We start from the raw sequence: 23111 nt of genomic DNA, 5'->3' as shown, positions 1-23111 counted from the left end.
AGACAACTATCCCCTCTTCTTCAATGACACTCAACTGCCCCCATCTTCTACACTGAACATCCTCGGTCTGTCCTTTACTTATAATCTGGACTGGAAACTTCACATCTCATCTCTAGCTAAAACAGCCTCTATGAAGTTAGGTGTTCTGAGACGTCTCCGCCAGTTTTCCTCACCCCCCCCATCTGCTAACTCTGTACAAGGGCCTTATACGAGTACGTCCATGTATGGAGTATGCTTCACATGTCGGGGGGGTTCCACTCATACTGCTCTTCTAGACAGGGTGGAATCGAAAGCTTTTCGTCTCATCAACTCCTCTCCTCTAATTGACTGTCTTCAGCCTCTCTCTCACCGCCGCAATGTTGCATATCTAGCTGTCTTCTACCGCTATTTTCATGCTAACTGCTCTTCTGATCTTGCTAACTGCATGCCTCCCCTCCTTCCGCGGCCTCGCTGCACAAGACTTTCTTCTTTCTCTCACCCCTATTCTGTCCACCTCTCTAATGCAAGAGTTAACCAGTATTCTCAATCATTCATCCCTTTCTCTGGTAAACTCTGGAGCTCCCTGCCTGCTTCTGTATTTCCACCTTCCTATGACTTGAATTCCTTCAAGAGGGAGGTTTCAAGACACTTATTCATCAATTTTTGACCACTGCTTTGACCCTTTTATGGGACTAGCATTTCAATGGGCATATTTTTTTATTGGATTTTTGTTGCCCTTGGCCAGTGTCCTTCCTACATAAAAAAAATAAATAAATAAAGCTCTATCAGATCCGTTCTTAACTTATGCGTCTCTAATGAATATCAACATAAAAACTTCAAACTCCATTTCATGGAGATTTCCATGATTCATGGAGATTTTCCATTTTATGGTCATTTCCTTTCTGCTGGTTCTAACCAATATATCTCTCTTGTTATGTTGAGACCAGAATTGCAGTTTAGATGAGTTCAGATCAGTGCCAGATATATTTACAATATTTTTATTTCCTCTTTTCCAAGTGATGAAAGGAACGTTATTAGTGTACAAACAGTCAGGATGAGGAGTTCCACGAGAATGTGTGTGCGACGTGCAAGCTATTAGAATGTAGATATGTGTGTAGCAGTGAGAGTATGTGCTCATTAAGAAAGTACGTGGCAGAGGAAAGAATAAATGCCAGTTCGGCGTGTACGTGTCTGGGAGAAGACTAAGTGCCAACTGGGAAAGTACGTGGCTGGGAGGAAAGTAAGAAGAGTAAGTACCAGTTCGGTAGACATAGAGGACTAATTAAAATAGGTAAGTACTGTCTACAGTGTATGACAGGGAAGAGAATAAGTGTCAATTAGGAAAATGTACTTTGTAGGTAATTAGGACACGTAGGTGGCAATTACAGAACAGTACATGGTAATTAGGAGACTGTGTGTTGCAGATAGAAGTGCATGTGACAATTAAAGAGTGTAGATACGTACGAGAGAGTTATAGCGTCCGTGAAAGTTGAGAGTGTACGTGGCATTTAGGAATGAAATTGTACATGGAAATGTTGGAAAGAAAGGGATATATATATATATATATATATATATATATATATATATATATATATATATATATATATATATATATATATATATATATATATATATATATATATATATATATATATATATATATATATATATATATATATATATATATATATATATATATATATATATATATATATATATATATATATATATATATATATATATATATATATATATATATATATATATATATATACAATGGTGTATATGATCTGGAATGAAGCTGGGAAGATTGAAACGGTGTTTGAAATTGTTATGCTGCCACGCGACTGAGTCAAACTGGGAAGGATGCGGGGTGGAGATAGAGGGGCGGGGACCAAGGACGAGGAGTGTTGGCATGCGTATCACAATCCTTGGGATGTTTTTAATTCTTTAGGGGGGAGCTTCTATTGTTTTCCACTCAGTATTATTACTAGAGATTTTTTTTTTCTCCTAATAGGAGTGATGGCAAACATAAAAACAGGTTTTCGGAAGTTTTCACACAAATAATAATAATAAAAAAAAAAATCTTAGAAATCTCTAGGTATTGACTTGAGGCACTTAAACCTCTTCCAGAAGTATCTAGTCATGATGGACAACCATATGCCGCACCTTACAGAATACGTACAGCGATCTGATAGCGACTCGAACATAAACAAACATGAGGCTGACTGTCACCGCGTGCCAGTCACGCCTACACGCATAGTTTAGGACAAGGACACCTGACACAAGGCAACCTTGGTGCAGAGTCTGGAACTTAGGGCTACGTTCTAAGTCCAAGCAAAGGAAAGATTATTACCAAGAGACATCACGTGGAAGCCTTCCATACCAAGGTAAAGACGAGAGGCCGCCGGCTGTTATCTCTGATTTGGTCCCATGGTTTGAATGCAATTTACATATATACCTCCCATGTCTGGATGTTTAAGGAATGAAATATGAATAGTCAATGACAATGCGGGTAGGACTCCTGAGAAGTTTTTGGTGATGTTACAACTCTGCATTTAAGAGAATTCGCCTGTAAGGCTCACCAATAACTATAATTAGTTCAATACAGATCTTAGTAGATCCTGTTTCCTGACTGCATCACTGTATTTATGTGGCAACCATATGCCTTCTTCAACATATTTGTTCAGGTAGCACTCAGAGCATGTTTTTATCACTTTATTGCACTTATTGACAGCTGTGTATTTCTTGGCATTTTTTGTGGAATCTTTCATTTTGTTGCCTTTCATATTGGGAAAGGAAATCTTGAAGAATTGATGTAGATTAAAATCTTACACATTGTGTAATCTGTATATTTGTGTCTAAGTTTAGAGACTCAACAACTTGCATACACTTTTCAAATGTTATGTACAGCCTCTTAATTGCCATGTAACAGTTCTAACTGCCTTGTAATAGTTTCTGGATAGCAAACAATTAAAGGAATTTTCAGATGGAATCTAATGTCATCTATAACCTTCCTTGGCCAAAGTGTGCATGGTGCTCAAACTGCCAAGGATACTGTTTTTAGAAATTATATTGATCATATTCATGTTGCCATTTTATTATATTGTTAAGATGTGTTTTTTTTTTTTTTATCTGAAATGGCTTGCATATTTACTGTGATACTAGGATAAGTAAATGTGTGATATTTGTGTAAATTGTAATATGTCTTTAGAGGTTTTATGATGTTTTATTGCCTGTGATATGGGAATACATGCCAGATGCACACTCTACAGCCACGTTGGAAGAATAATGCCAGTGTATTTATTACCTATGCATTGTGAAAGGTGACTGAAAGGGATGACATAAGGAACAGTGAACTCCCTCCTCTGCATTTTCATTCCAACATTGAGACAAAGAATAACATCTTGTTTCAGGTAATCCCCTTTAAGAGGAATAAAAAAAAAAAAAATAAATAAATAAAATAAATAAAATATTATAGTACTAACTTACAACACAAGGCTTTTTTCTGATTTGAAAATTCAGTTTCTTGCTATTATGCAGACACTAAGTTTTTATTTTTTTAATGTTAACACCAGGGGTGGCAGGTCCATAAGGGCTGGTGGGCTGCAGACCTCCCTGCCTCAGCCTTGCCAGGCAGATGAATGATTAATTCATATAATCAATTAAAAAAAAAAATTATACTTTTATATTCCATTCAATATTTTTTTCATTTTTTCTATCATATTCTAACACAAAATACTAGCAGATTTGATAAATTAATTACAGAGTAAAGCACTTCTTCTAGGACTGGCGCAGTGCCAACCTGCCTGGGGCCAGCCAGCCAGGCTTGTAGCAAGGCTGGAGTCAGTTCAACCCTGCTCTGCCTCCTGAGCAGAGAGTGTCATTTGCCCTCTGTGTTAGTTAAACAAATAGTGCATTACGTCTGTGATTCATGAATACTAACCAGTTTTAGCACCCTACGTGACAACTGAAGCTTAGTTTCAGTGTCCTGGTTACTTCAATACTACATATTCTACTTAATAACTTGATAAGTGTTCCTCTTAGCTTTAGCAACATAAATTTTAAATTGTGAGCCTATGAGGTACAAAATGTAATGTTTGTGAATCAAATAAAACTGTCTATAGCACGGCCTCATTAGTATTGTAATTTGAAATTATTATGCAGCACCCCCAGTTTTTTTTTTTACCATGAGCTGTCACTGGTTAACACTTTGAATTACCACTGATATTTTACAGAAGCATCACAATGGAAATAGCAACAGGAAAGGCTGGAGTGGAGCAGGCAGCAAATGCAATAGGATGCATGTCAGTTCAGCAGAGTGGGGAGGTGGCGGGGCGCATGGTGGTCCAGCAGTGTCTCAGTGCATCCCTCAAGCTGAAGAGAGCTGAGAATGAGGCACCTGAGATTGTTGAGGTGAGTCTTCTTATGTTTGTTATTTTGATTCCTATAAAATATAGGTCATAGTTTGAAAATGTTTATTTTTTCATTAGATACTTAGGGAAGAAATTGTATACTCTTCTATCATGCAAATCTTAATTCTCTTGGTTTTATATAATTACTCTTTTCAAAGACTCCATATCATTCAGTTATATTATTATTGATTTATATGTATTCATCTGTGTGTGTATATTTACCTAGTTGTATTTATCTAGTTGTGGTTTACGGAAGGGGAGTAATCTCATAGTATCTGTCTCTATATCTATCTAGTTTGTTCTTAAAAGCACTGACAGTTTTGGCATTTACAAAGTCTTCACTAAGTTCATTCCACTTCTTCACACTTCTGTGAGGAAAACTATACTTCTTAATGTCTCTTCTACAATTAACTTCAATTTCTTATTGTGTCCCCTTGCACTCTGTGTGTCTAAATTTATAAAACCTTCTTTGTCCACATTTTCCATACCATTTATCATTCTATAGATGTTTATTAAATAGGAATTTCCAACATTCTTAATCTCTCTTCATGTCGATTTACTCAACTCCGGAACCATCTTAGTGACTGCTCTTTATACTCTTTCTAATTTTATAATATTCCTCTTTGTATGGGGAGACCACACCACTGCCACATATTCCAATCATGGTCTTATTATGGAAATCAACAACTTTTTGTAATTTCTTTATCCAAATATGAGAATGCCATTCTTACTCTTTTTAACAAATTCATCGTCTCTCCAGTAATTTTATCAGTGTGTCTGTCCGGAGTCAAATTTTCAGTAACTATTACTCCCAAGACCATTTCCTCTTTTGACTTCTTTAACTTCACACCTTCCATCTCATAATAATATTGTATTCTTTTCTTACTCTTACCAAACTCCATTACTTTACATTTATTTAAATTGAATTCCATTTACTTAGATTTACTCCATCTACTTATCTTATTTAAGTTATCTTGCAGTACCATACAGTCATTTACATTTTCTACCCTTCTCATCAGCTTAGCATCATCCACAAATAAGTTCATATAACTATGTATTTCTTTATTTATGTTGTGCACATATATTACAAACATTATCGGTCCCAACACTGACCCCCGTGGGATACCACTAGTTACTTTCAGCCAAGATGAATTTTGGCCTTGTATTACAGTTCTTATCTCTCTTATCATCCAGATAATCCTCCATCCTCTCCAGCAGTCTTCCTCCAATTTCTCCATAGCAATCTTCGGTGTGGTATTTTGTCAAATGCCTTCTTCAAGTCTAAGTAGACACCATCCAACCATCTGTCTCTCTCCTGCACAATATCAACTATCCTTGATAAAAAGGACAGTGGGGCATGATCTTCCCCTCCTAAATCCAAATTGACAATTTACCTAATCTCTTTCCAAGTGTTTCATCCATCTTTCCTTCATTGTTCTTTCATATAATTTTCCTACAACACTAGTCAAGGACACTGGTCTATAATTTAGTGGATTTTCCTTATTTCCTCCTTTGTATATTGGTGTAATATTTGCTCTCTTCCAATCTTTTGGTACTCTTCCCTGTAATAGTGATGTCACCACTAAACTGTGAATTTTATCAGCTAGTTGTTCTCTACATTCCTTCAATATTCAGTTTGATACTCCATCTGGACCAGTTGCTTTATTTACTTCAAGTTCTTCCATCATCTTAAGTGTTTCTTCATAACTGACTGGGACTGTACTTAGTATATTCCTCACCAACTTATCCCTTCCAGCACCAAACTCCCCTTCCACAGTAAATACCGACCTGAAACTATTGTTCATAACCTCCACCATGTCCTGTGCATCATCATAGATTTTTCCTTCAACTTTCAATCTTGATACACCTTCCTTCTTCTTCATCTTCCCATTAGTATGTCTAAAGAATAGTTTGGACTCATTTATACACTTATCTATTATATCTCTTTCATAGTTTCTTCTCTCCATTCTTATTATCTCAATGTACTTGTTTCTAGCATCAATATATTCCTCCCATCTGCTCTCAGTTTTGCTCTTCTTCCATCTATTCCAAGCATTTGATTTATGATTCTTAGCCTCTTTGCATTTTGTATTGAACCATTCTTTATCCTTTCTACATCTCATTCCTCTTTTAGGTACAAATTTCTCCACAACAGAATTATAAATATCCTTATAAATTCATCACATTTTTCCCAAGCATCTTCTGCATCTTCAAAGTCCATGGCAACAAAGTACTTTCTTAATTTTTCAAAGTCAGTTTTACTATATTTAAATCTTCTCTCCTTATAATTTTCATCAATGATTACATTTTAATTTTTCAAATTAAATTCCATCAACACATGATCACTTTTACATAGAGGGCTATCATAGTGTATAGTTTCAATAATTTCCATGTCCTTGGTAAACACTAAATCAAGTCTTGATGGTTTATCTCTTCCACTAAATCTGGTATCACAATCAACCCATTGAGTCATCAAGTTTTCCACCCCCCAGTTCAATAGTCTATTACTCCATTAGCTCTCACTTCCAGTAGTTGTCAATGTCTCCCAATTTATCTCCTTACAATTAAAATCACCAATAATAACTATATGACTGCTTTCCATCACTATCTTTTCAAGACCTTTCAACACATCTACCAACATCTCTTCATGCTCTTCTTTTTGCCAAACATTGGTCATAGGTCATAGGTGTGTGTTTAGGTTAGTAATTTACAGGGCCTGAGCTATGCTCATGTGGTTCTGTCTCCATATCTACACTTGTCCAGTTTTTCCTTGAAGTTGTGCATGCTCATTGCTGGTACTACATCCTCACTGAGTTTGTTCCAAACTTCTATATTTCTCTGTGGGAAACTATATTTCTTAATGTTACTCAAGCATCTTTTTCCTTGTTTTTTTGCTGTGTCCTCATGTGCAACTGGTATTTCTTACTTCTCTTAGCAGCAGTTTCTCAATATCTATTTTTTTTCACTCTATTCCACAATTTATAAATTAGTATTCTCTTCTTTGTTCCAATGTTGGTAGTTTCATTTCCTTTAACCTGTCATTATATGTCAATTCTTCCAGTTCCAGAACCATCTTCGTTGTCATCCTTTGTATCCTTTCTAGTTTCTTTACATGTTTCTTCTTGTGGTGAGACCACATTAATTCAGCATATTCTAACTTTGGTCTAAACATTGTGGTAATTATCTTTTCTCATCATATCTTTGTCCATGTAGTGGAATGTTGTTCCAATATTTCTCACCATTTTATATGTATCTCTGAATATCTTTTCTACATGTTTCTCTGACTGTTGACTGTATTATCACTCCCAGATCTTTCTCTTCTTGTACTTTTATTATTTCTTTGTTTCCCATTTTATATGTCCATTTTGGTCTCTTCACTTTTCCCCATTTCCATTACATGACATTTTTTCTACATTAAATTCCATCTCCCATTTCTTACTCCAGTCCCAGATTTTATTCTTGTAGAATTTCATTCTTTGTTGTTTCTTATATGTCTTTGTAATTTTGCATTGTATACAAACAAGCTCATGTAACTCTTTACTCCTTCAGGCATATCATTTATGTAGATCAGGAAGTCAACTGATGTGTCTCTCTGTTCTCAGTAATATACATTATTCTCAGATCTTTATGAGTAAATAGATAGAATTATCCCCAGAAATGAACATGTTTTACTTTTCAGATTGGCCGTGGCATGGTTGTCTTTGTGTGCTTCTTGGAGAAAGCAACAGAAGAGACAGTTGATAAGTTGTCCAAACATGTAACCAATGTACGACTGTGTGAGAATGACAGTGGCCGCCGTGTGTCAGTGTGTGATGTGCAGGGTGATGTTCTCATTGTGCCTCAAGCAACTCTAGGTGGCAAGCTGAAGGGTAAAGCAATGCAGTACCACATGAATATTGATAAGGTTTTTGGAGAAGCTCTTTACCATAAGTTTTGTCACCAAGTACGGAGCAGTTCAGAAAAGGTTTCAAGTGGTAATGTCAAGTGTGGAGTGTATGGCACTAGGCAGGTCTTGAGTATGGATACCAATGGGCCATACACTCATATCGTAGAAGTGTAAAACTCCATTTGTGCCATGAAAATGATCTTCAGGTGGGTTTGGCCTTATATTCTCCAATATTATCCTGACAATGTGATTGTTTTATTCCAGGTTATGTGCCATAAGATGGAAAGAAATTATCTTTGATGTAAATTAACCTTTGTTCAAAAGTTCAGAATTTGTCATGAAACCTCCAAGACAAGAGTGTAACCAATAACTTAAAATACATTCCTATAAGATCCAGTGTTGTGAAATAAAACATAGAAGTGAAGTATAGGGTATTTTCCTTCATAAAAATAAGTATGTACTTTAATAACATAAAACTGAGATTATTAGTAAACTCAGTCAAGGAGTGTTTGTCCAGTGGACCAGAGAAAAATCGTCAGAGTTGTGTTTTGTGTGCCATTTGTATACGAGTACACGTGCAAGAATATTTTTCTTCCTCACAGTGAGGAAGCTTGACTAGTATTTTGTAATCTTCAAAGGCTGAACCATCATAATTTTCACTAACATATTTTAATTCCAATTAACAATATGGCATTTAATTGCAATTTCACATAAGGTGATATCACCACATGACTTACAAGTGATGGCTATAATTACTAGTGCAGGTCATTTGATGTAAATTGTAGTTTCGGCAGGAAATTCTGATCGAAATCTGCAATTGCTGGCTGCAGATAGACCCCACTCCATCATCTACCTTGGAAACGCCTATGAACAGCTACATGTTTCACATTTATCTTAGCGCAGTACCCAGTTTTAGCAAACACGTGGTAACCGTTATAGTATGAAAGTAAATATGAGCGATTAGAAGCTTGCCATATCTTTTTTTTAATAGAGGCTGGGAAAGTGGAGAGACAATGCCTATGATCAGCAATACTACCATATTGCGTCAATTGCTTATGTGGTTGAAAATATAACCCTATAAGTTTACTTAATTTTTCAAATTATTGGTTTGAAAGTGCATGGTGAAAGAATAAATTTAAAGTTTCAAGAAAAGTTGTAATCTTCAGCCTCATTGAAAATAATCATGAACATAACAGATTATTCATTTGAGCTCAGCTTCTTTATAGCAAAGCAGTTTATGGATGAAAATAACTTTTCCCTTAGAGTTCCGTAGATAAAATACCGATCTATATTATGGATTACACACACACACACACACACACACACACACACACATATATATATATATATATATATATATATATATATATATATATATATATATATATATATATATATATATATATATATATATATATATATATATATATATATATATATATATATATATATATATATATATATATATATATATATATATATATATATATATATATATATATATATATATATATATATATAATTTCAGGCATTTTATAAAACAGGGTTTGTGTGCGGTGTTGGTAACAGTGTTAGTGGAAGCCAAGACGTCAACAAAGTGTTTGGTGTCGAGTCCTGCAGAAACCTAGTTATTTATTGTACATTTATAAAAATCTGAAGCTCCTTTATAACACATTGTAAATTACAGTTTCCAAGAACTTTAAACTAAGAAGAAAATCTCTGAAAGGCAACACCATAACACTGGTGAAGGATGGGATGTGACGGAGGCACCATACCCAGGAGGGATGAGCTGGTGAAGACCAAAAAGAAGCCTGAACAGGTGAGCACAGAGAAATGTATAGTCTACTGCGCTATTTGCTTTGGTGTGTGTGCCTTCATCGAGATACTTTAAGTTTCACTACCATCTTATCTGCTTCACGATGGTTGTGCCTGGTACCTGAAGATCTCGCCGCTCAATGTAGCACAGGGTTTGATACCTGGGAGTAGCAGGTTGACAGCTTTCTTTCATCTTGGATCCGTAATTGTTTTCATTTGATAAGGCATTTAATTACACGCCTTAATTTCTTGTGTTTATTCATCCAAACCTTTATAGCTCATAATGTGTTTATATGATTGAGTTTTTTTTTTCATCTGGAGTCCGTGCTTATGTATAAATATTGCTGTTTATGGGGCTATTGTATGTTTCTTCTCTTCTGCATTATAATAAGATAAATTTGTATAAGTGCACCCATCTAACAATTTTGGATGAAACTACATCTTTCTGGTAGATTTTGGTGTGCTTTGAATTAATCTAGCAACTGCTTCCACTGCAAATTATTATTTTTCTTCTTAGCTCCCCCACTACACATAAACCAATAATTTGTTATGAAAACAAGCAAATTCATTCATAAAGCACCAAAATATACCAGAATAATGTAGTTTTGTCTTCACACATAACACATCTAAACCTAACCTAACCTACCTTACTTTAATGGTCCTCTGGTACTTCCTCATCACTGGTGACCTCAGTGGGAAGAACGAGGTGGCTGATGAATCTTTGGGTCTTTATCTTTGGAATTTTATAACTGTTCCAACACCTCCAGAAATGCTGTCCATTGTCCTGAAAACTAGTCCTTATTATACTTCAGGCACTTCACAGAAGATGGCAGGACACCTTGAACATGTTTATTGCTGTGAAATTTTCTTATTGCCTCCAAGTGGTTACACTCACGGCCACTGCATTCTGCTATCTTCTAAGACTAATTCAAAGTCAAGCTCTTCCATCCCATCTTGCAGAATACAGCCTGAGTATTGGCTGATTCTTCAAAATATTTTTTTGATTGGCTGAGACATTGTTTCACACATGCGCTAATGAAATCCCCTCCTCTACCTCTTCTAAATTAATATCTCAGGAACAAACAATTTGTGGCAGTAAAGATATACAATGGAACTGCAGTTCTAGAACTTAATTTGCTGCCAAATACTGTTCAAAATCCGAAACGTTAAAAAAAAACCGAAACTATTTTCCCCATCAGAATCAATGTAAAATGGATTAATCTGTTCCCAAACACCATTCTACCCTGTCTTGGCAGCTTATGACAGATGCTCCCACAGCCAAGATGGCTGGTTCACAACGTCTCCAGCTCACAAATTATTTATCCAGAAAGGATATGTTGAATGAACTTAGTGACACAGAACTCATCAGAAGATACTGTTTAGACTGTGCAGGTATTCTGTTTGTCATCAGTCTAGTGAGGGAAGCCTTACAGAGGGACAAAGAGAGGAGCAATCCACTTACTACCAAAATTAAGGTGATCATAACACTTACGCATCTTGCTGCTGGGAAAAGCTACTGGAAAAATGCGGTTGTGCAGCAGTGATGGCATTGTGGGTCATTGAGAGAGCCAAAGGTGGCTTGGGATTACTCCTGAGTGCTGAAAACTGATTATTTACATCGAGGCTTTTCTTTGGGATCACATTTACCTTATTTGAAAGATTGAATAACTGTCTTACACTTTGTGTCTCCTCCAATTCTATAAAAATGAAGTAAATATTTATAGAAACTATAAATTAGTAATAAGTGGCAGCTTTTGCAATGTCTTTTAATATTTGAAATCAAATAACTGTGTTCTAGAACTGAATTATGATACCTCAGTTGAAGCAGTAATTAGTTCAAAATTTTGTTTGAACACTGATTTGTTATAAAAGGGAGGCATTCGGTAACTGAAGTTCTACTGTACAGCACTTTGTTATGTGTAACCCAAGTATTTTACAGAGAACAGTGTTTTTTTTTTTTTTTTTTGCCATGAAACAGGTGCACTTACATATTAATACCATCATGAGTGCCACCAATTATCTTTAACTCTTGCACTTCACGTCAAGTGTGGTGGTGGGAAGGCATTTTTTCCACCACCCAAGATACTCCCTCTTGATATCAACAAAATCACACTTATTGTCTTGTGTTTGTTTCTTGGGCACTTAACAGTGATGGGCTTTGGGAAACTGAATCTGTTAGGTAAAAAAATTAACCTAACCAGAAGGCTTTATCTGGTCCATGGAGATCCTATAAATGGTGCAAACTGCTTTGCATCTGTCTTTTGTGCAAATAAGACTGGCTACCTTGCTCCTGTCCTAACCATGTAACAAGAAAGAGGCATTTTTGTTTTTTAAGCTAAACTAAACCAAATGTTATAGTCTCATGTCAAGGTACCACCTTGAGAATAACATGTAAGATACAATATCTTACTCTGAATGTGACTGTTGAGTAACTGATAGGTTGGTGTCAGATACAAGGCCTTGAAAAGTTCAATCATAAGAGGATAAATCATAAGAGGTAATCATAAAAGATAAATCATAAAAGGTAAATCATAAGAGGATGCTCACAGTTAGTTGGCAGAAGAAGTGCCATCATGGGGAATGGAAAGACAATGTATAGATGCATCAAGCTGTATCCCAGCTCATAAATTCCTCTCATAAACAAAAACATTATGCTTGTTACATCATATGTGGTCAGAGGCTGAGGTGGCTATTAGAAGCAGAGATAAAATGGAAAATAAGCTACGTCATGAAAGTTCATAACCAATGCTATTATTGTCTCAGAAAGGTGATATATAGGATGAAAATGCACAAAATGGTCATATAAAAATATGGGGACAGTTTTAGTACGAGTACATGTTTGTTACACAAAACTATATATTTCAAACTTTGTTACTTTGCTGATTATGGTCACATAGCTGAAAAAAGAGGAAGAGGTACCACAAACAGACACATAGATTAAACAAAACAAGAGAGTTCAACTACAGTAGATGGAGAGAAGAAAGGGAAATTATACTTTTCTGCCTTAATGTGTTTTCGTATAAAAATAAATTTTAAAGGAAATGTTAACCTTTACACCTAAACAGGCTGAGGAGGGCAATGATAAATCCTCCCTGCTCTGGCTGGTGATCAGGAGAGGTGCTCTATGGCTAGCCTAACTGGGAAAGGGAAACTGGTACTGTGCTTATCTGGATTGTCTTTTGGGTCTATGGTATAGTGGGGGCTTGAGAGAGACATGGGCTTTGCTGTCAGCCCAAGAGTTGACACGTGGGGAGGCATATGTTCCCCAGCAAGCAGATGTCAGGTGGCTTCCTAGTGGCTGTATGATGCTGGGTAGTTGGGGACCAGATAGCTGTGGTCTGCTTTCTATGATGGCTGGGCAGAGAAAGAGGCTGGGTCATCTGAAGAAGCCATGGTGTCATTTCCTTCCCTGCTTTTTTTGTGATGATTACATGGTGTCTCATATTTTCTTTCTCTCCCTCCATTGTTTTTTGCAACTCTGTTCATCTTCCTTTCCCTTTGGTACCCTACCTATTCCTAGCTCTCCTTGGCTAGTTTCCACTAAAGCAACACAAATAACATTACCAAAGATGAACATTACTACAGGTTCTCACTATTCTAGTCTCTTGTGCAAAATTTGATTAGGAGAATGGAAAGAGGGGAAAGATTTTCAAGAAAATGAATGCAATTTTGATTAAAAAAAAATGCGATACATTACAAAAGTACAAATTTTAAGCTAGTCACAACAAAGTATTGAGGCTACTTAGCTGGTACTCTTGCTGATTACATTTACTGCAAAGTGCATATGTGTGATCCAGTCCACCCGCTGACTGTAGCCTGGGAACTTTTAATGTGGAAGTATTATGGCATAGGTAGGTTGGATTTAATTTGGTGAGGGGGGAGGTTGAAGAGGTCAAAGCCCCCTTGTTAGGTTTGTTAAGTTAATAATCCCTTTGAAGAAGCTGAGTGGGGACAAGAAAACCTTTGTTAACAAATTCATGTTACTTTAGATAATGTATATGTGGACAATCCCATATGAGTTAATATGTCTTTGAATATACTGTAATGTGGAAAAAACACATTTTTTTTAATATTATTTGATTAGTGGGCATCCACATGCCTGATACTTCGTTATGTTACCCTTGTCTTATTTTGGAGAATCATGGAAACATCAGGAGAGGTTATTTATTATAGAAAACACTGAAGTTCTTTTAAGTGAAGTATCAAAACTATTACGTTTTATGTAATTCAAGTAGAAATAATTTTGTTCTAGTTAACACATGTTTGTATATCCTTCCATTTTTTTTTTTTTGGGTTGAATTATGACACATAAACTATATAGATCATAGTATATAACAAACTATATAGATTACAGTATACACAGCTTTATGTAAATGCTATGGTCATTTTATTGATAGATTGTGATATGTAATGTGTATGTATGTTGCATTGGCTTTTCATAGTTTTTTACTTTCATTCTGTATGTGCATGATTAATCAAGTCTGTATCTTGTCTTTACTGCTTTTGCATAGTGTTTTGACATATTGGGGAATTTTTTAAAGTAAGGAAAATCATCATGACTGTACAAGAACAAGAACAGATAGGCTGAGAGAGTTTGGGCATTCTAAGAAGCAATAAGGTGAAAATAATCAGAATTTCAGATAGTGTTGGGGAAAGGAACATCATTTGACAGTAGATTTTCTTTGTGAAGTAGAGGAATATTGCTACCACATTCACTGCACATAACATGCATATAAGAGGGACAGTGCTAGGGATTGGGAACCACCCTTGTATTTTCACTCCCACAGTCTCATGGTGAGGCAAGGTGTAATATTTTGCCTTGGCTTCTGATAAAGGGATCTTAATCTGGTATTAATCTTATCTGTCTGTTTTTCATTAGGAACAAATTTCTAACTCCAGATAATTATATGTTAAGGAAAATCTGCTTTTCAGTCTTGCATTGCTTTTAGTGCCTATACTATGCCAAGTTTTATGTGAAGGAAAGAAAAAAAACATGGAAAACATGAAAGTTACCTTGTGACTTCCAAACTCAGAGTTGACTGGTGCTGATTTTTTGTTATCACTGCCAATCAAAAGACATTTTGCCATGATTTGCAGCATGACCAGCTTTAAGTTAATTTATTTTGCAAATGCAAGTTTAATTTGCATAAGTTAACATATTTTGTTTTTTTCATAAACAGCATTTTTTTTTTTTTTGTACCCAGCATGATGATACTCACATGTCCCTTAAATAACGCTTACCAATCTTTAATACTTGAGAGCTTGAATTGATTGCACTGCTTTATGAAGATTAAGCCTAGAACCTGCATGTTGCTTAAAATATTAGAGGTGAGTATTTTCTCTTTTATATGTTGTATGAGGTAATTTGATAAAAGTAAGTGGGTATATATAAGTTACACTTGACTCTTTGCTGTTGTTAACCTTTTATTTTCCATCTTCTACAGAAAGACAAAAATTCAGAGCGCCTTTATCGCTGGCAGCACTGTGCTGTATCCCAGGCCCCTCTACAGCCTCCCGTGGTGGCCTGTGAGCTTGGACGCATGTATAACAAGGAGGAGGTACTGACACGGCTCCTGGACCGTAGTGCTGAGCCAGCCATGGCCCACATTCGAGGCCTTAAGGATGTAAAGGAGTTGGGTCTCACCCCCAATCCTTCCCAAGTGCCTGCTGGGCCACTGACAGGAGATGCTGCCCCAGAACAACTTACTGCTGAGCATGTGTGTCCTGTCACCGGGCTGGAAATGAATGGCCGTCACCGCTTCGCCTTTGTGTGGACCTGTGGGTGTGTCCTCTCAGAACGTGCTCTCCGAGAGGTTCCTACGGAGACCTGTCACCGCTGTGGTGCCCCCTTCCAAGAAAAGGATGTGGTGACTCTCAACCCTCCAGAAGATGAACTGGAGGTTGTGAAGGCTGCCATGAATGCTCGCCGTGCTGCTGCCAAAGCTGCAAAGAAGGCCAAGAAGGAGGGCAAAAGGGCAGCTGATGAAGAGGAACCACAAGGAACTAGTGGTAGCAAACCCAAGAAGGCTGCCAAGCACAGCGAAGGTAATGAGGGTGACAGTAATAATTATAATGATTTTAATGATAATTTTCTGTAATTCTATTTCTTACCAAAATCAGATCACATCATATATGATTTCACTGAGGATCTACACTATAATAGCAATACATCTTGAATTTTTATTTATTTATTTTTTTCACAGACTTTGCAATTACCAAAATAAAATTTTAGTCCTTGATAGTCTCATAGGTGAAAATGTAAATCAGTTTTGAAAGGCAAGAAAGTATTGCTCATAGTTCTTTGAAAAATGTATTGTCATCAATTGCTGATAACAAATTTGCTGATCACAGTGTGATTGCACTAATGTATAAAATGTAAAAAAAAATTGCTAAGTATGACAAAATTTACAATTATGTAAATAAGTTAATGATATTTTAGGCTTACAAGTAAGACGGATGTATTGAAATATGTCAAGTTTGCAGAACACATGCCAAGTTTATGAGGACATAAGTCAGTTTTATTGGAAAATGCAAGAAAAACCTCCATAAGTTGGAGACCAGAAAAGGAAACTAAGACCACATAATGGAAGTGCTGTTGCAAAGGCTAGATATCCTGACTTTGAACGAAAACCAGAAACAGTAGTTCTTCTTAGTTTCACCTTAGTTTCATTTCCTCAGAGCAAGGTGCAGGGGAAGGCTGTAGAAGAAGGAAGGAGATATGAGTAAAACTGAAGACCCTGAGCCTGTAGAAGGAATTTCCAAGGATTTTTAGTGATATTTCACATGTCAGAATCTTGAATCAGCAAAGGTTGAGCCTATATTATGCTAGCTTATGGGGATATTTACTGTAGTCAGGTTTATTAGAACACTAGTTGGGTTTATTAGGAACATTAGTTGAATTTATCAGAACATTACTGATATTTATTGGAAGAGTTTACTGTAAAAACACAACAAAAAATTAGGGTGTGTTTTGTGGGCTGGAACAGATTAATGGCATTTCAGTTAATTTCAATGGGGAAAACTGATTTGACATATGAGCAGATTGAGTTATGAGGTCTGTCATGGAATGGATTAATGTATCACTGTACTGTGTACTGCAGAAAATATGAAGAGTATGAGTGATGGAGTGGGTGCATGATAAAAATTATCTACAAAATAGGGCAAAGTTCTGGAATATTTGAGAATGTGGGGTTGAGGGATACAGTAGAATGAAAGTGTTAGAGGATGGAAGAAAGGAATGTAAAGACAGAAATGCATGATAACTCTTTATCATAGGCAACCCTTTGGAACAGTTTCTAGGAACAGATATATGTAACTGTAAAGTATGAAATAAACTTTGTGGACTTGTATTAATTTTGTGGTTTGTTGAAAATATCTGCATTGCTTAGAAATTCTCTGAAACAAAATCAAAATGAGTTTGTGACTGAAATAATGATAACCTATGTTCTACTAATCTCCTTCTACATGAACAGGTGCTGCAGGTATTAGTGGTGAATCTTCATCCAGCCGGCTGCGTGTGAATGGCATGGCATCAGCAGTCCTCAGGGACAAGGCATTTGACAAGGTGCGCTCAGCAGGCTTTAGTGTGGCTTCAGATCCCAAGGCTTCTGAGGCATACAAGAGTCTCTTTGATACACACAAGACAGCTCTCAAAAAGCCAAGTGCCCATTGGGTTACTTGTAATCCCCAGTACTTCTAGTCTTTCAGTCCTGCCTACCTCATCTCACTTCATTATTTCTTCCAACATATCTCTATCTTGGCTCTATGTTTAATCATGCTGCCTATTTCCATAGATCATAAATGTATTGTTACATGTCATTTGTCTTTTCCTTTTCTTATCCTTCATCCATCCTCCACTGTCCTGTCTACCTCTCTTCTTTGACCTTTATTACTTTATTGCTTTTGAGAATAATCTCTCAAGTATGTTTACTTTGGGAACAGTATTGAGCATATAAAAGGAAACCAAAGATCCAAGAAAATAATTGATGTGACTGTACTTTGAATTGTGACTGTACTTTGAATACAGTGGTGTGTTGCTACATTTAGGATGAGCTGTTTGCATTTTTATATCTTAAGGAAAAAAAAAATTCAAAAGAGCAAAATGGCTTTGTAATACTGTAGCATTATTTCTATCCTTTGCAACCTATGTAATGGTAATTCCTTTTCAATTTCAAACCTGTTTTCCTTCCTCTTAACATTTTTTCTCATTAAGGTAGACTCAGATTTTCCATTTCTCCATTCTTTGCTGCTTTTACTGGCCTTCTAAATTTCATGCCCTTATCCCATCTGATCTTCCTTAAGATAATTCATGTTCACTTGAAGGATCATATTTAATTTGTAAATAAATATGTATTTGTCAGAGTAGACTAGACTGTGACAGACTAGTATACCATATTTTTATGCAGACATTTTTTTTTTTTTACAAGGTTGATTTGTTATTCCTGCAGATGAAATATTTACCTCTTTAGTATATTCATTCCATTCCCTGGGGTAATTAAAACACCTTGGTAATAGTTATATACCTATTCTTTTTAAAATCAGTCAAAATATTTAGAGTGCAGGAGGTGATGTGTGAGAGGTTTAAGTTGAAGGCAGGCTTGGTAGATCACATACATCATATACATGAGATCCACTTTACATGTTGAAGATATATTAGAAAAGTTTTTGGCACAACTTTATGAATGAAATAAAAGGTATGAAATTTCCTCTGTTGGTTGATTCATCCATGTTGTATTTAGAGATTTTATTACAGTTGTATTTGAAAAATTTAAAACCATTGTTGCTTACATATTTCCTCAATGAAAACATGTCTCCCTAAAGCCCATGGATTCCAGTGAATGTGGTCTTGGTATTTTGTCAGCCTTTCATTATCATTATTATTTTTTCCAAAGCTTCATTGAAGTGCAGTGGAGTCTGTTTCATGCAAACTGCTCTTCTGATCTTGCTAACTGCATGCCTCCCCACCTTCCGCGGCCTCGCTGCACAAGACTTTCTTCTTTCTCTCACCCCTATTCTGTCCACCTCTCTAATGCAAGAGTTAACCAGTATTCTCAGTCATTCATCCCTTTCTCTGGTAAACTGGAACTCCCTGCCTGCTTCTGTATTTCCACCTTCCTATGACTTGAATTCCTTCAAAAGGGAGGTTTCAAGACACTTATCCACCAATTTTTGACCACTGCTTTGACCCTTTTATGGGACTGGCATTTCAGTGGGCATTTTTTTTATTAGATTTTTGTTGCCCTTGGCCAGTATCCTTCCTACATAAAAAAAAAAAAAAAAATACCTATGTGATCATACAGATTTAGTAAGGAAATTGAGAAAACTAAATTTTGCTTTGGGGAATTGCTACCCTCCAGAAAGCTAGGGCATCCTGAAGTATTTAAAGGAAGTCATTCTTTAGTCTTGTATGTTAGTGTAATGTTATTGTCAGACTTTATGTTCGTGAACCTTGGTTGAGGTTTAGGCCAAAGCACTCAATGTGCAATCCACTCTCAGGAAAAAAAATACAGTAACCTTCCTGTTTCATACAATAAAGTATGTTTATCCATCACTTCTAAGGGGAATTACTGCAGCAAGTCTGATTACTGTACCTAATATATAGCTTTAACATATGACTTTAATACCTTATATATGAGAAATAGCAGCAGGATACTAAAATGGAAATGAATACTTATAAATTATTATCATTATTAAACTTTAACAGCAGTGTCACATGAATAGACTACATCCTATCTCTGATCACACACTGCAATAATGATTACTGTATGAATTAAAAAAAAAAAAAGGATTATTTTAACAATCATGTCCTAGGATAGATCATCAAAGGCACTGATGCACCACCTTTGTTGCCTTGTTTTTGGTTATGTTCTCTTCAGAGTTTTAAGGTACATGTAAGGGCAATCCACATCGTTGAGGTCTTGCCTTTTTTTCATATCAGCGAATGTGTAATATAATATCTCTATAATTCTACATAATACTTCCATAAATGAAAAAAAAAAAATGATAATAATAATAGTACAGAAATTTGTGACAAGCCAATATTAATCAATGATATGAATGTGGAAGAGAATGACTTATCTTCAACATAAGGCAGTGATTATGGCCATCATAAAAGAAACTGGAGCCTAGTTTTAAAGTTCTGAGAAGTATAGTGATGTCAGTGGCAATACGGCAGTACTGAAATATTTTCCACTTTAAAAACCGAAACAGTGAGAGAAGTAGAACATTGCAAATAACTGGACGTTGATAGGAGGGGTGCCCATTTATATAGTAAAACGAGAAGGCAAACAGCTAACACGTCTTTTCAGAGCAGTCTGCGCAAACATTTGAACGACGCCAGCTGTCGAGGAATAGAATCCTTTTCCATTTTTTATTCAGTTTTATGTTGTGAAGGTAAACATTGACAGTGGCATAAATTGATATCGACAAGGGTGGCGGAGGGTGAAGGAAGAGATGCTGTACAGGGGAAAGATACTGTATGTGGTATTATGTGCGAATGTGTGTGTGTCTGTGTGTGTGTGTGTATGTAATATATATATATATATATATATATATATATATATATATATATATATATATATATATATATATATATATATATATATATATATATATATATATATATATATATATAAAACAGCGTCATCATCAGCTGTTCGAATATATTCAACAATTGGATAAATGTGAGCAGAGCCTTTTTAGAGTTCAGTAAGGGAAACAAAAGCTCCTTGTTTTGAAATAATCCTCAGTAACACGGTTTCCTTGATACTCGTATCTTCTAACTCCCTTAAATTTCCTGTAGTCTTACGTAAACAACCTTACAGTAACTAAGGTCTCAAGCAAATATAGCAGCGCGATTCTTCTACGCAAGTGTTTGCATACCTCATGGTAGCCATTGCTTGGCCGTGAACATTGCTTCTCAGCAACTTTGTGAGTATTTCAGTTCTGGAAGCGTTCCGCAACATTGAATCAATCTTAGTCTCGAATTTTATACACCTAAACACATGGCGAATCCTTCCATCTTTCAATATATTCCTTATTTATTTATTTAGTTAGTTAATCAATATATATATATATATATATATATATATATATATATATATATATATATATATATATATATATATATATATATATATATATATATATATATATATATATATATATATATATATATATATAAACAATTCTTACAAGCTCTGAAGTATTTTCTAACAAGTACTACAAAGGATGATGTCTCCATCATTACGGAGCGATACTGTTACATAGCAGAAGTCTTCGGAAGATTACGGAATCCATCCAAAGTCTTAGCCACAACCTTAAAAATCAAGGCTATGTAAGGCTGTAGTTTTAAGTGTGTGTGTGTGTGTGTGTGTGTGTGTGTGTGTGTGTGTGTGTGTGTGTGTTCAAATACGGGGGAAATGTATGGCTTGAACTATAATTTGTATCTTAAACACACACACACACACACACACACACACACACACACACACACACACACACACACACACACACTCTCATTTTGAGTTCATGGAAACTATTTCATTGTCGTCTTTATCATGTGTACTATACAACACGGAATACCATGTCTACTATACGCATTAATCAGCGCCGTAACACCGAGGGAGAGCGACCCTCTACTGCAGGCATTCAAGATTACTTTTGACAGTACTTGATGTTTTATCGCAGCAGAAGTGGGTCACCATATATACTCTTGCGATGAGATTAAAAGGCATGCAGTTAAGGTCAGAAGAGCAATTAGGGTGAAAATAACAATAGAGTAACAACAAATGTACCTTGTTTAAGATACCAGCATGAACAGAATCCTACTCCCCCTTCTTCTGTATATGTGAAGTATACTCCATAAAGAGAGCTGGAGAGCTGAGGAAAAGTGGTGGAGACACGGCGCAGAACGTCTAGTTTCATAGAGATTGCTTCAGAGTGAGATTATGCTATGAACTTTTCTAGTTTAGATTTCTTTGTATAGGGCATATCAAGGGTGTTCAATGTAGAAGAGGGGGCAACTGAATGTCATCGAAGAAGATTGCATAGTTATCTGGGAGATTGTAATGAATTTAAAGACAGAGGAATTGAATCCTTAAGGCGATGAACACCACTGAATTTGCTCTGCCCCAATATGGAATTTTAGAAGATCAGAACTCAGGCGTTCCTTGAGTTCCCTGCATGAATTCTTCGGTTCCTGAAAGTTTGGACATCTAAGAAAAGACGTGTGAAAGTGCAGAGGTGTCATCAACATAATAATAGGTAGGAAAAGGAGTTTTGTAAGATCACTGATGAATAAAAGAAAGAGGGTGGGTAACAGGACTGAACCTAGAGGAAACTGCTGTTAATACATATAGGAGAGGAACTACGGCAATCAGAAAGGAAACTTGAGATGAAGTTGCAGAGAGAAAGATAGAAGCCGCAGGAGGATAGTTTGGATATTAAACCAAATGTGCTAGGTAGGCTCTATATAACATTTTTAGTATTCTTAAGGCAACAGCGAAAGTTTCATCAGAATTCGTAAAAGAGGATGACCAAGATTCAGTGAGGAAGGCTAGATCACCAGAAGAACGGCCACAATGGAGTTCATACTGGTGGTCATATCTAAAGTTGTGAAGTGATAGATTTTTAGGAGTTTTCTTGTTAACGATGGATTTAAAATTTTTAGAAAGGCAGCAAATCAAAGCCTCAGGTCGAAAATTTGAAGGATTAGATTGGCCACTCTTTTCAGGGACAGCGTGAATGATTTCCAGCTGGAAGGAATGGAGAATGTTGATTGTCAGAATTGGAGGAGATTGATCAGGCGAGTATGGGGGCATGATTACAAATAAAGATGGGAAGGATACCATCATGTTCAAGGCCAGCGGGAGCGTGGAGAATAAGACATGAAATAGTGGAAGGGTGGAAGTGAGGAACAAGTCCAGATTCTCCCAATACTGAATTTTTGGGGAAGATGTGAGCGAAAAATTAACCTTTAGAAGTAGAGGAGATGGCAGTGGTACCATCAGGTTGAA

The 23111-nt window shown here is 36.1% G+C and overlaps 2 protein-coding genes across 2 annotated transcripts; both read left to right on the top strand.

Moving 5' to 3' along the window:
- Positions 1–2090: 2090 nt before the first annotated feature.
- Positions 2091–8704, top strand: LOC135109082 (D-aminoacyl-tRNA deacylase 2-like). Its single transcript, XM_064020142.1, has 3 exons — positions 2091–2369; positions 4218–4395; positions 8074–8704. The coding sequence occupies exons 2-3, from the start codon at positions 4228–4230 to the stop codon at positions 8452–8454; spliced, it is 549 nt and encodes a 182-aa protein (XP_063876212.1). The 5' UTR covers positions 2091–2369; positions 4218–4227; the 3' UTR covers positions 8455–8704.
- A 1120-nt stretch (positions 8705–9824) lies between these two features.
- On the top strand, positions 9825–18800 carry LOC135109085 (replication termination factor 2-like). Its single transcript, XM_064020146.1, has 3 exons — positions 9825–10099; positions 15540–16140; positions 17568–18800. Exons 1-3 carry the CDS (start codon positions 10031–10033, stop codon positions 17792–17794), a joined length of 897 nt encoding a protein of 298 aa, XP_063876216.1. The 5' UTR covers positions 9825–10030; the 3' UTR covers positions 17795–18800.
- The last annotated feature ends 4311 nt before the right edge of the window (positions 18801–23111 follow it).

Source organism: Scylla paramamosain, chromosome 18 (assembly GCF_035594125.1).
Source record: "Scylla paramamosain isolate STU-SP2022 chromosome 18, ASM3559412v1, whole genome shotgun sequence".
NCBI classification, from domain to species: domain Eukaryota; kingdom Metazoa; phylum Arthropoda; class Malacostraca; order Decapoda; family Portunidae; genus Scylla; species Scylla paramamosain.
This window is presented reverse-complemented; position numbering and strand designations above follow the sequence as displayed.